This window comes from Labeo rohita, chromosome 16 (genome assembly GCF_022985175.1).
Source record: "Labeo rohita strain BAU-BD-2019 chromosome 16, IGBB_LRoh.1.0, whole genome shotgun sequence".
NCBI lineage: Eukaryota > Metazoa > Chordata > Actinopteri > Cypriniformes > Cyprinidae > Labeo > Labeo rohita.
In genome coordinates, this window is record NC_066884.1 from 39362190 (window position 1) to 39376374 (window position 14185).

General features: G+C 39.0%; 1 protein-coding gene across 1 annotated transcript; it reads left to right on the plus strand.

The window, feature by feature from the left end:
- Nucleotides 1-4171: 4171 nt before the first annotated feature.
- LOC127178743 (patched domain-containing protein 3) lies at nt 4172-7866 on the plus strand. The gene is made up of 4 exons (XM_051131823.1): nt 4172-4865; nt 5210-5337; nt 5427-5572; nt 5647-7866. The coding sequence occupies exons 1-4, from the start codon at nt 4173-4175 to the stop codon at nt 7302-7304; spliced, it is 2625 nt and encodes an 874-aa protein (XP_050987780.1). The 5' UTR covers nt 4172; the 3' UTR covers nt 7305-7866.
- Nucleotides 7867-14185: the final 6319 nt, after the last annotated feature.

Genomic DNA, 14185 nt, shown 5'->3' on the forward strand with positions numbered 1-14185 from the left:
ATCACCTTAAGCAGTATGAAACCGTACCTCGCATGGTTATCTCCAAATTGATTGGTCAGCTGGACAAGTACTCTGATGATCTGGTAAAGGATTTCCGTCACAAGGGAGGATGTGCAGGACAAAAAATCCGTACCATAATGGCACTGACAGCTCAAGGAAGCATGTTTTTCATTTATTATACATTTCATTGGTTAATCTTCCTTGACAGGACTTCAGAAACCCCCATCACTCTCTTGTTCAAATGAAGATATCTGTTCCTCCACTGACAGTCGACACAACCACCGCTCAGATTCTTGAAAAATGTTATAAAAAATATTATAGAGCATGAACTATATGAATTGAAATGTTTAGTCCAAATTTCTGTAGAGACTTGATTGCTTTATAAGATAAACATATTGAATTTAAGCTTATTAAGCTTTATTTACATTATAAAATTCTTAAAGCAAATTAAATTGAAATTTAAAAAGTATATTTGCTTGTGTTCTTTCATGTGTGTGTCAGACCCCTTGGACTGTTTGTGTTGGTTTTGCCCTTTGTCACTCCCCCGTTGGACTGTTTTGTTGGTTTCAGGCCACATTTGTGACCCTGCCTGTGAAAACCCATCTAAAGTCATTTGTGTGTGTGTGTGTCTGTGTGATTTACTGTTTTTGACAAAATCATTCTACATAATGTAGAGAATGTTCTTTGAAAATATAACTATGATATGTTTAATGTTGACTGAGGAAGGTCATGTCATAAATTGAAATTATAGTGAAATTAATCAAACTTTGCTCGTTACCTCAGAATTAGAATTGTATGCTTTAGCTTGGATTTCACAGACAGCGTCACATTTGTGTTTCGAACAAGAACATTATGATCGCAATTACGATCTCCATTTGTTTAGAATAAGGCCAAAAGTATTTTTGTGGGTTGAACATGCTTTAAAATTCAGCCTTACTTAAATTTAACACAAATAACCAATGAATTTATCTTTTTATTATTATTATAATTATTATTATTTTGTTATGCTTGTTTCAGAATGAAGACATAAACGTCAAGCATGACTGTGTTCTGAGTTGTCTGAGCGTGTATCTCACTGAAGACTTGGAGAATATGTGGTAAGTGTATGTCTGGCCACACACATACTCTACATTTATATGTAAGGGATAATGTACAGGCATACGGCTGTTATCGCAGAATAAGCCCCAGCAGTGTAATCAGGACCCGTCTTGTATCACACTGTAGGGGCTTATTTCGTAATAACAGCCGTGTGCCTGTACATTATCCCGCTTATTACGTGGCTGTTTACCTCATTAATTAGTTTACTGTTTTTACAGTATTGATTTGTGATCAGGAAAGTGTTTTTTACTTGAAAGATGTATTTAATGTCAATAAATGTTTTAGTACTCTTTTGTGAATTGTCATATTTTGAATATAAGATAAATATAATAATGAATTTATGGTTGAAATTCGGCCTGAAAGAGACGTCTTTTCACCTTTCACTTTTCAACCAGTCTTTTCAACGAGTTTTTGCTGGGCGGGTAAAGCAACAGCACGTAAACCTGCAGCCGCCAACCGCGTCGTATATGTTAATCAAACAACAAAAGAAAAAAAGAAAATCACTCGCTCTTCTTGACTGAATCACTTATTAACTTCAATTATCATCTTTAATGTATACAGTGAAGATTTTGCAGTTTTTTATTTTTACATTTATTACTTCATGAAATGTCTGTGCTAGGCTGTTTCTGTAGAAGCCTTTAGACAGACCTATCTAAAAAACTGAAAACTTAAAATTATTTATCCCTTTGCTTGTAAGTAATACTCGGAGTGTTTACTTGAGTTTGAGAATGTTTCCCTTGCATTAATTTATTAGTTTTTGCTGTATTGAAATTATTGTGGCAGTTTCTAGCTTCAAAGAAAACATTTTTTTTTTCGAACATTTTTGCGGAAATATTTTTTATGGGTCCAAAACCACCTTCGGTGTGCATGTTTTTCTAATAATTCATAATAATGGCTCATCATCAATTATTCCTTACATAATGTAATTTATTGTAATTAATGTACTTATAAATGCATTCAAAAATAAAACAGGTGTGAGTTTGCTGTGACTTATGGAAAGTATATGTAGGGCTTTATACACAGTGTGTGTCATTGCAAAGACTAAGTTTATCCCTCACAGCCTCATTTTCATTCAAGAAAAAACTTCAAAATGCCCTCTCTCAGGTCTAACCATTTGTCATATAAAAACCAAAACACACACAGCCACAATCAGAGAAAAGAGGTGCATTTTCTGCTCTTAAGGTGCCATTCACCAAGATACCTACTGCTTTACCCTTAATTTACACATTTACTATAACAATGAATAAAGTCAAGTCCCGCCCTAAAATTTTTCACATTCTAAAACCTGTTTCACTCTGAAATGTCACAATATATAAGTCAGCCATAACTTCTGTAACATGACTTCAAGTTTGGTAAGCAGAGCAAGACGCTAATTATGAGATGGTGTGAAATCAGAAAATCAAAATGGCAAGATCCAGTAGAGATTTGCTTTCCTTACATTTCAATTGACATCGCGTTTTTCCAGTTGTAAAGGTTAAAAACAGGGGTGCCCAAACTCGGTCCTGGTCCTTGGTTTAGCTCTAACTTGCCTCAACACACCTGGCAGGGGGTTTCTAGTATGCCTAGTAAGAGCTTGATTAGCTGGTTCAGGTGTGTCTAATTGGGGCTGGAGCTAAACTGGCCCTCCATGACTGAGTTTGGGCACCCCTGGGTTAGAACAATGTTAAGATACTGGCAAACAGTAGTGTTTCCTTGGACTCGGACTCAACACTAGTGTTTATAACTACTGTTCTCCTTGCCGGCTCTGTCTGTTTATTTGGCAGTATAAAACGTCAGGTCAGATTTTTTTAATAACTTATTAGAAATGCAGAACACCACACAGCATCTTTTTAGCATTGCACCAAGCGAAAGTCAGTCGTAATCATTACAAAGTAAAATCATCAAGCTCCTAACAAGCTCTACACGTGGTAATTCTAATAGTTTGTTTTCTGCCATGGCCTAAGCCAGGGGTGCCCAACCCTGTTCCTGGAGATCGACTTTCCTGCAGAGTTTTGTTCCAACCCTAATCAAACACATCTGTCTGTAATTATCAAGTGCTCCTTGAGATCCTAATTAGCTGGCTCAGGTGTGTTTGGTCAGGGTTGGAGCTGAACTCTGCAGGAAATTCGACCTCCAGGACCAGAGTTGAGCACCCCTGGCGTAAGCGGACGTGACGTTTTCGTGGATGTTCCCAGTAATGCCGACCAACGTGGCTGAATGTATCAGTATACACAGGATTTACAGTTCTCACATATGAGCCAAAATATGAGATTAGTTCTGCCTTCACTAAAGCAGTAAATGACCAACTAACACAATTACACTGTAAAAATGTCTCAAAAGAGTTGCGATAATTTTTGCCCATTAACCTTGTATAAATCATTGCCCAACTTACTGGGAGTTGTTAAAATGTTTTTCATTCAGTTTCTTTACATGCTTTCTATATATTAAATCTCAGCAGTAGGCGGTAATTACAACAGAATGATGTTTATTCCAGTAATATGGAGAAAGTTGTACCCTGTCGAAAATACTTGCGTCAGGCTGGTCTGGTTTGCTGGTTTTACAGGTTTTACAGATTGAACACAGATTGATTACATTGAAAACAGCTTTGTTGAGTAAACTAAAGAAGTAAATCTAAATCACCTGGTATATTCAAGTAAGAAAATACGTTTTTTGTCAAGTATAAAAAGAGTTTGCACTTTGCCAGTGTCCATACTTATAAATAAGGCTCATCAAATGCCCATTAAGTGTAAATTATTAAAAGAAAATAGTTTTAACGAATCAAATAAGTGAAGTGTTTCATATAAAAGAATGACACATAGAATGTTTAATAGGCTTTTATGGTTAACAAAATGTATGTCCATGCTGAAGTAAAAATATCACATAAATGAAACATCACATCTTTTTTCTGCAGCTGATACCGAGTGCAGGTGGTAAAGAGAAAGTCTGTTAATAAATAACCATTCATTTGTTAACGTGTAACAAATGAGTTGTTAGTGTTGCGCTCAGCTTACAAGTGCGTGATGACATCACAGAGTGACTGTGGACGGAGGTAATGCAGAAGAGCAAGACATTCAGTTCTGAAGTGTGTCTGGAGGATGGCGAAGTGTAAAACCGACTGCATCGAAAGGCCTCTGTCTCTGGCCTTTCAAAAGCTTGGTAGTGTTGTTGGTAGATATCCATATGTGTTTCTTTTATTACCTTTATGTGCAGCTGCTGCCCTTGGAGCTGGTTTTATCTTTCTTCAGGAGAGGGAGGCAAATGATATTGAAGAGCAGTTCACGCCCGTCAATGGACCTGCCAAGCTGGAGAGGGCGATTGTGGAGAAAAATTTCCCACCGTCTGAAGAGTTTTCTCAGTTACGGCTCACGTCCGACGGCACCTATGCCTCTTTGATCATCACAGGCTTGCATGGAGAAAATGTATTAACCGAAGCAGCCTTTAACGACATTTTAGAGTTAGACAGACAAGTGAAAAATATATCGACAGGAAACACTTTTGAAAATCTTTGTGCCAAAACAAAGGGAAACTGCATGTCAAATCTAATTTTAGACATTATAAATTACAATGCTACTGAAATCATTTCTTCAGCCATAACTTATCCGATGAATAACGGCACGTTTTTGGGACCAAGTATTGGCGGTGTAGAGCTAAAGCCGGATAGCTCAGAGATATCCAGTGCAAAAGCAGTCCGGCTTTTTTATTTCCTAGACCAGGAGAAAACAATGGAAAACTCTGAATGGCTTGATGGCTTTCTAAAACTCCTCTCAAGCTATACAAAACAGAAAACGGTAAGTAAAAATAAATAAATAAAGATTGTGACTTATAAAGACTTTTAAAATAATAAAGATATCTATATGCATACAGACGCCTAATTGTGTGTTTAAATGTACCTCATTTTACATTTATCAATTCATCTCCAATAAGTGAAGTACCAAAAGTTGTTTACACAGCAATTCTAAATTAGTGAGATAAAGAAGTGAACATGTGTACATTTGCTTGGTTTCCTGCCTTGTCATGTCCCGTCATAACTTGATAAAATTATTTCTGCACTGTTCTTCCAGACAAGGAAACACATTTGTGTAGAGAGTAGTTATACTGAACAGTGTTTGATTATGACTTTTTATTTTTACAGGTCCATGTGTCTTATTTTACATCGATATCAAGACAGCATGAGTTTGAGAACAATTCCGACTCTGTGATCCCCCTCTTCTCTGTTACGTATTTCCTGGCCATTACCATTTCAATTCTGTCTTGTCTGAGGTATCTTGAAGAATTAAAACAGAATCAAATAAGCACATGTGTTTGTCACTAGGCATGTCTTTATCCCTACAGCATGTCTTTTTCCACAGGTTAGACTGTGTCAGGACGAAGGTGTGGGTGGCCGCATTCGGCGTCGTTTCCGCCGGCTTGGCGGTGTTGGCCAGCTTCGGACTGCTGCTGTTCTGTGGGATGCCGTTCGCCATGACCGTGGCCACAGCCCCCTTTCTGATTCTCGGTCAATAACATTCATTCATTTCATCACCTGTTGGTGTCTCACAGCTCGTGCTGACAGCCTCTGCTTTCCTCCAGGTGTCGGTGTTGATGACATGTTCATAATGATCTCCTGCTGGCAGAAGACTGAAGTTGATAAAGCCTTTGAGCTTCGCCTAGCAGAAACGTATAAGGAGGCCGGCGTGTCCATCACGATCACCACCCTGACGGATGTGCTGGCTTTCTACATCGGCCTGCTGACGCCGTTCCGCTCGGTTCAGTCTTTCTGCATGTACACCAGCACAGCCCTTCTGTTCTGCTACATCTTCAACATCACCTTCTTCGGCGCGTGTCTCGCGTTCAATGGGAGACGAGAGAGAAGCAACAGACACTGGCTGACCTGCATGAGAGTCCCAGAAGCCAGTGGTGATGGTAAAGGTTGTTGTGTTGGTGGAGCTTTTGATGAAAACACACGTAAGGAGTTTGAAATGCCAGTGGATTCATTCTTTAAAAACTATTACGGCCCTTTTCTGACAAGAGTGTGGGTTAAGGTGCTTGTGTGTCTGATCTATGCCGGGTATTTGGCGGTCAGTATCTACGGCTGCTTCCAAATACAGGAAGGTCTAGATCTCAAACATTTAGCAGCAGACGGCTCATATGTTGGTGACTACTATGACAATGAGGATGAATTCTTCTCTGATTTTGGTCCCAATGTCATGTTAGTTATAAAGGATGAGCATTTCCAGTACTGGAACCCAACTGCTCGTAAAAGTCTTGACTCGTGTTTGGAACATTTTCAAAATCTGACAATGGCAGATCCAGACATTCCACCTATTTCTTGGCTTCATGTATACGTGCAGTTTGGGCTAAATGCTGGTTTTGATGTAGACAATGAAGCACAATTCAAAAGCCATTTAACTGCATTTCTTAATTATTCTGGCTTTAGTCAAGATGTTAATTTCACTAACAATCACATTCATGCATCGCGTATGTTCGTTCAGACAGTGGACATCCGGACAGCGATCGATGAGAAGAACATGCTGAATGCATTTAGAGAAATCGCAGGCGAATGTGGGAAGTTGCAGACGCCTGTCGATCTGATTGTGTACCACCCCGCGTTCATCTATTTTGACCAATATGCCGTCATCATCACTAATACAGTGCAAAATATAGTAGTTGCTACATGTGCGATGTTAGTCATTTCACTCCTGCTGATCCCAAACCCGCTCTGCTCTCTCTGGGTGACGTTTGCCATCGCATCTGTCATTGTGGGAGTGGCCGGTTTCATGGCTTTATGGGATGTTAGTTTAGACTCTGTATCTATGATTAATCTTGTTATCTGTATCGGGTTTTCCGTGGACTTCTCTGCTCACATATCCTATGCTTTTGTGTCAAGTGAAGAATCCTCAGTGAATGATAAAGCCACGGATGCCATCACTAAACTGGGCTATCCCATCGTTCAGGGAGCTGTGTCCACTATCGCAGGTGTGGTGGTGCTCGCGGCTGCTAAAAGTTACATCTTCAGGACCTTCTTCAAAATCATGTTCTTAGTCATTCTGTTTGGGGCCGTCCATGGCATCACATTCATACCTGTGTTCCTGACCTTCCTCGGCACTTGCGGCCAGACATGTAGTAACAGTCGTGATGAGAATGAAGAAAATCTGCGCAGAGGCACAAATGAACCACAAGCAGGAACTGATATGAGTAATTCATACACCAGACAAGTGGAAGCTCATATAGATCCTGACTGTTACTGAGCTGGTCGTCTGGAGTTCAGTCTTCATACTATGTTTTTACAGCTTGTTTGGTTTGTGTTATTGCTGCTGTGCAAATGATCTGTTTCATGAATGAAATTCACTTGATAAAGAGCTTTACATTTTATTCTAAGAAGGTAAAATAAAGAACATTTTTCAGAACCTATTCATGCATTAGTATGTGTAGAAAATACTTTCATTAACCTTGACTAATAAATGCTGTTAATTCATGATTCCTAATGCATTAACTAATGTTATTGAATTAAACCTCCTTGTGAAGTGTAACTGAATTTTTACAGTTTAGCTCTATTTGTCACTTTGGTTTGAACATGCAAGAATATACTATAGCATATAGCAAGCATTCTCTTATGATATACAGTATGTGCACATCACATTTTTGAACATTATGTGTGTAATTTGATAAAGTTGTTTTCTTATTCTTTACAGCAGTATGGAATTATTTAGCAAACATTTTCTTTTTCATGTGTGTTCCTTTCAATGCAGTTATATTCAGTATTCTTTTTAACACTCACTGTAAACGCAACTGCATGTGAAGAGTTCAGATGCAAAGCCCCTAAATCCATCTGACGTATTTCTTTAAAATTAGCATTTCTTTCTGGCTACTTGCTTGGATTTAGCGAGTTTGAAGTAAAAGTATTCACTCATTCACTCAGTATCATTATCTCATTTTTGACCGAAATGGCTTTTAGCTGGTTTTGCATCTGAACTCTTCATGTGTAATCTGGTTACTTTCTTTTAATCACATTATTGAATGCTGGAATTTTCATGTTTGGCATTAAAACAATTTAATCTCAATGTAATTGTGTAGAGTTGCTACAGAATTGAATGAATGAATGAATGAATGAATGAGCAGTTAAGACATGATTGGGTAAAACAGCTCTGTCTCAACATCAAACAGTTCTATAAGAGCTTTATTTCAATGAGACAGTGTCTTTGCCTTGTGTTTATTCATACTGGAATCAACTGACAGACAGTATTGTTTGGGAAAAGGTTTGGTTAATACTGTTATTATAAACAAATTTAAGGGAGTATCATTCAAAATTATGCACACGATTTACCCAGCAAAATATTATTTGGTCAAATTTAAATCTGATATTGGTTTTAGTTGCTACTTTTATGTCAGTTCCCCTAAAAATGTGGTACATTTATTTTGGCATTGTCCTTTTGTAAAACTATTTTGGCAAAATGTCTGTGATTTTATTATACAAAATATTGATAATCATTTTGTTTTATTATGGACATATGTATTATTTGGAATTATGTAATCATTTTGTTTTATTATAGAAATATGTATTGTATTATTTATTCTCTGCAGAATAGCAAAGAAAAACACAGTTACGTCTACATGATACATGTTTGTTTTTTTTTTCATGCAAAATTTCAAATTCACAAATTTAAGTTCTTTAAAAAAAAGCTTTTTTCTTTTAGGAAGGAAATGGAGCATTATATTGATACTATACAATTTTCTGTGAAACAAAAAGCAATTACAAGGGTGAAAGTTTGTGAAAGCTTTAAAAGTTTTATATAAAAATGGTATTGTATACCTCCCCTCTGTTATACTTCTGTCTTATGTCAGCTCGCTTTTTGATACGTGATAATCTGCAAGTTTGTCCTCAGGTTCCCCCCACACACCAGGATTTATGATTATAAATATTCAATATGTTGACGTTATTCCGAGCAGATTCAGTCACTCTTAACACACCTTACACCACAGGAAAATCTGATAAGATAATCTATAGAACCACCAAGATGATCGGACATTACCTAGGATTGTCGAAAGGGCAGAAAATGACCCAAAATCAGCCAGAGTATCTTGTGGTGTGTACCCAGCTATACATGCTTATTTTAGCAACCAATGTAGCTGTACCATCAGATTTTTTTTTACCTAACACAGGAGCTCTAGTTTCACCATAAAATACTATTCATCACTGTTATCCATGATATTGTACATCATTTTGTTACCTCACAAACTTCCTTTCTCATTTTTGCAAAAAAATAAAGTTATATGCTTTGTGGTTCATCTATTTATTTTGCAGCCAAAAGTTGTCTGCATGAAATAAACTAATCTAAAGAAGTACTGGTCACCTCATCACAAGTGTGGAAGCAAAATACATTGTGAGGTCACGACTGTGCCGTAGGTATGAGTAGACTACGCTACTTTACACATGACTTATGTGGTTTTGATCAAATTATAAATTAATAAATACTACATTTCGCTCTTCGCAAAGAGTTGCATTGTTGATTGTTAAATGGGAGACCTTCCACTGATTATGTATTGTGACAATTTAAGATATCCCCCAGTGTTGCTGAGGCTTGGATGTGAAAACAGTATGTCACGTCACACATTACCGTTTTTTGAGGATGCACTTTCTCCCTTCCACAAAATGGCCATGATTGATATAGTATGTGTTTTTATATTAGTTAGTTAGTGAGTTAAATAAATAAATAAATAAATAAAATATACACCACAGCTGTCAACAAAGAAATTAAAACTTAACAATTTACACAGAAAAAGCTGGAGAGATTTACTTTTTACCAGTTACATGGGCTACTAAAAACAGTTCCTCATAACTCATGTTGGCTGCTATAAATTTTAATATCAGATGCTGTAAACACTGCAGACAGAATGTTTATTGCAGACAAACTGTTTACACAGTTATCTTTTGATATACAGTACAGTTCTGAGGAAAATAAGTAATGCAAAGTGCCATATCGGAGACAAAAAAGGCAGAACTGTTTCTGAGTAATCTTATCTGTTTGATAAAGATGCTGTAAAACAATTTGCGTCTTTCTCAGGTAAGACCAGTGTTCAGATAAGTTGTACGTCACATGCGATAACGGTACAATAGTGCTGATGTTTGTTTGCTCTGTAACTCTCCCGCTGGACAAGAGGTGCCTTTTTATTTGTTGCGAATTACAATACATGACTGGTTTAGATGATGCTGACACCCATTACTGCTCTTAAATGGAAGTGTTAGACTTAATTCTTCTATTCAAAGTGTTTCATCTAACAGTATTAGCTAGTGTTATGTAACGCCACACCAGCAGAGGGAGCCCTTGCTCATGGACTGTCTGTTACCGCTCCCTCTGCTGCTTCTTTGGTAACTACCTGTTTGGCAGCCATTTAAGGAGGGCCATGCCAAACAGGAGGTTGCGAAGTATTGTTTTGCCTGTGTGGACTCTACCAAGCGTTTTCCCTGTTTTCGTTATTTCCACAGTTTTGTTTCATAGTCATAGTTTTGCCTAGCTTCATTGCCATAGTTTTTGCCTAGTTTCATAGCCTTGTTCATTTGCTACTTTGGACTGCTCACTTGGATTTTGACCTTCTGCTTGTTTATTTGGATTTTGCTTTTGTCTTGCCCTACATATTACTGTTTGTTTGGAGATCGACCCTGCCTGTCTTGACTATGTTGTGTTTAATAAAGTCCGCACCTGGATCTATCACGCTTCTCAAGAGTCCTGTTACAGAATACTTTGCCTACCAAAGATCCAGCAGCTTTCAGAACACACAACTTCAACCATGGATCCAGCATCACGCCTCTTCCATCTCCACCAAGGTAACCAGCCCATTGAAGATTATGTTGCTGATTTTTGTGAGCTGTGCCATTTGGTAGGATTTAATGACGTTGCACTAAAACACATCTTCCAACATGGACTCAAAGACTCACTCAATTACCTCATGCCTCGCCATACCCCTCACTGGACTCTTGAACAATACATTGATTTCGCTTTATTGCTGGCTGGTTCACCTTTTACTGTGGGTGTTGCTGATGAACATCCATGCAGTCCCACATTCCCCACCACACCAAAGCCTGCTCAAGTCATGTCTGGGATTATTCAAGTTGCATCAGAAACCTCTCACGCCATGCCTGCCGCTCCAGGGCCTGCTCACGCCATGCCTGCCCTTCCAGAGTCTGCACCTGTCATGGCCGCCATCCCAGAGCCAGTCCACAAGATGGCTGCCCCATCTGAGTCCCTGGCCAAGATGGCTGTCACGCCTGAGCCTCATCAGTCCAAAATCATCTCATCCAAATCTCATCTCGCCATGTCTGCTGCACCCAAAGCAAATCAAGCGATGGCTGATCCTCCGGTGTCAAGTCAACTCAGGGCTGCACTTTCAGTGCCACGTCAAGTTACAGCTGTTGTTTCTGAATCAAGCCAAGTTACAGCAGCAACCGATGTAGCTGTACCATCAGATTTTTTTTTTTTTTTACCTAACACAGGAGCTCTAGGTTCACCATAAAATACTATTCATCACTGTTATCCATGATATTGTACATCATTTTGTTACCTCACAAACTTCCTTTCTCATTTTTGCAAAAAAAATAAAGTTATATGCTTTGTGGTTTATCTATTTATTTTGCAGCCAAAAGTTGTCTGCATGAAATAAACTAATCTAAAGAAGTACTGGTCACCTCATCACAAGTGTGGAAGCAAAATGAAGTTCCAAACGTAGGTTCGGGAGAAGCCTAATCATTCAGTCCTGTCAATCATCATTACAAGCCTATATAAGCAGCTCTCATTGCACCGTCCCAGCCTCCGTTCTTCCGGCATACGACCCCGCCCTGTCCGTGAACAGCCTCCCAGCCCGACGAACTCCCGCACTTCTCCAACTAACAACGCACTGCAAAGTCACGCTTAATCCGGCTCCAGTTTTAGCTTTCAACAAGGGCAACAGCGCTCGTCAACGATGTCCCGCAGATTTGCCCAGCCGCCTCCATCGAACCCAAATGCGCTTCTCCCGCAGGGTATCGTAAGTTAGGCATCTGCGCACTACAGCCGCTACAGTTCCTAACGTTATCCAAATCACAGCTAAACCGCTTTCATCCATAAAATCTACCTCTCTTAAAATAGGAACGCATACAGTTGAACGTTTGAGGCACGCTCACCGCATTAAACATTCATTTCCCATGAAAACAATCAGAAATTCAGCTCTGTTTACCTTATCCGTTGCTCCTTCTGGCCCACTCACTGAGCGATTTCACTTCGCCTTTTCCCAAAAGCGTTTATAATGATCTAAATGTATAATCTTATTGCATAACTTACAAATCGTGAGTGTGTAATAGCTCAGTGTCGTGCGCTTCTATTCTACAGCGTACGGTAATGATAGACACGTCAATCTGAACAAACGATCCAATCCAACGCACTCCAGCTGTTAAACAGCGTACAATTGGTATCCACATATAATCCCCACTCACTGCTTCATAGTATCATAGGTCGAGCTCCCTCTGGTCGGATTACTGTTGTTTTTCAAATTATGCTTTTAATTTTGAATCTTCATCGCGGCCTAACCAGATCCCGGAAGTCTCAGCTTTAGTCAAGTAGTACGTCACCCACTCTACAAACATTGCTTCTATACATCGCTTTATATTGTGAATGGGCTCGTTTGATTTGCGATGAACCACTTTAAAATTGTGATTATTATACCTTATATTTTGTGTTTTGTGAAGTTATAATCTAAATCTATAATTTATAATGTAATGTTTTGTGAAGTTATAATCTAAAACATTGCACAAAGAATACTGGGTTTACCGTTTACATTCATGTACATGGCATTTTTGTAAACTCTTTGATCTAAATCAGATTTACTGGGTGCATTTCACTAATTGAGATTTTAATACTGTTTATCCTGGCTATCCATTATCATGCCTTTTCAGATCCCCATTAACTAAAGTGGTAATTCCCATTTTCATCCCATGAAAATGAAGCCCTTCATTATGTTAGCAAAGTTTAAAGCCATTGCTAAGAATGACCGGGCACTCCCAGTCCACGACTTTGCCCCGGCTATTTTACCTTGCTTCACCCAAAACACACCCCTGTTCGCTCGTCTCCATTTTCTTCCTCCTCAGATGTCTCAGAGGTGGCCCCTAGCGTTAGACTGCCTCCACAACAAGGAATTGCTCTGGCTGCTTCTTGGTATATCTCTCTCTCTTTTCTTCCTAGAACCTTTCTTCCAGAAGTGCCCTAGCGTGAGGCTGCCTCTGCAACAGGAACCGCTCCGGCTTCTCCTTGGTATATATCTCTCTTTTCTTCTCAGAACCTTTCTTCCAGAAGTGGCCTAGCGTGAGGCTGCCTCCGCAAAAAGAACCGCTCTGGCTGCTGCTTTGCATACCTATTTCCTTTTTTTCTACAACCTTTCTTTCACAGGTGTCCTAGCGTGAGGCTGCCTCCGCAAAGATCTTTACAGCCTCTCACATAGCAGCCCCAACCCATACTGCTGCTGTGAAACCTCTGCCTGTCTGGGTGTTTTCTATCCTTTTCTAACATGTTCCACTGGATTCGGCCCATATGTCAGCATTAAAAATATTGCAGAACTTTGTAAACCAAGCCCATCTTGGAGGTGGTCCGAGTATGATTCAGTTTCAGCCATCAGTATGGTTCTTTAACCTGTGCATTGTGAACACAAATGGCTCCAAGCTTACTTCATGTATGCAAAATCCAATTTAGCAGGTCATCAGACGCTTCCGTTTCAAAGCGATTATTCCTTATGGCTGCTTTTTCTGGCAGATTTCTTCAAACTAAGTTGAGAACTTACATTTTCGTGTCAAGCCCACAGCAAGATATTTAACAATTTTACTAAACCACTGTATGAATATTTGCATGTGAATGTCTTCTTTTGTTTCTGAAGATGGTCCGCTCAGTTCAGGCTAAAGTCAGCCATGTGCTGTGATGCTACATACTTTGGCTTATGAAGTAGGAAACTTTAAATGGCTTGTATCATCAGTACTTGATGTCTCACCCGTTTCATTAGCACATTCCATTTATTTATTACTCTGTTTTACAGCAGGTTCATGATTACATTTTTGTTACTTATCTGCCTCAGCAGTAATTTCTCCCTGGGCTTCTCGTGTTCCACTACCCTG

Bases quoted from the DNA above. Each gene is read 5' to 3' on its own strand.
- LOC127178743 (XM_051131823.1), top strand. From the start codon at position 4,173: ATGGCGAAGTGTAAAACCGACTGCATCGAAAGGCCTCTGTCTCTGGCC. The intron at 5,338-5,426 runs GTATCTTGAAGA...CTTTTTCCACAG, and splicing joins TCAATTCTGTCTTGTCTGAG to GTTAGACTGTGTCAGGACGA. The intron at 5,573-5,646 runs GTCAATAACATT...GCTTTCCTCCAG, and splicing joins AGCCCCCTTTCTGATTCTCG to GTGTCGGTGTTGATGACATG.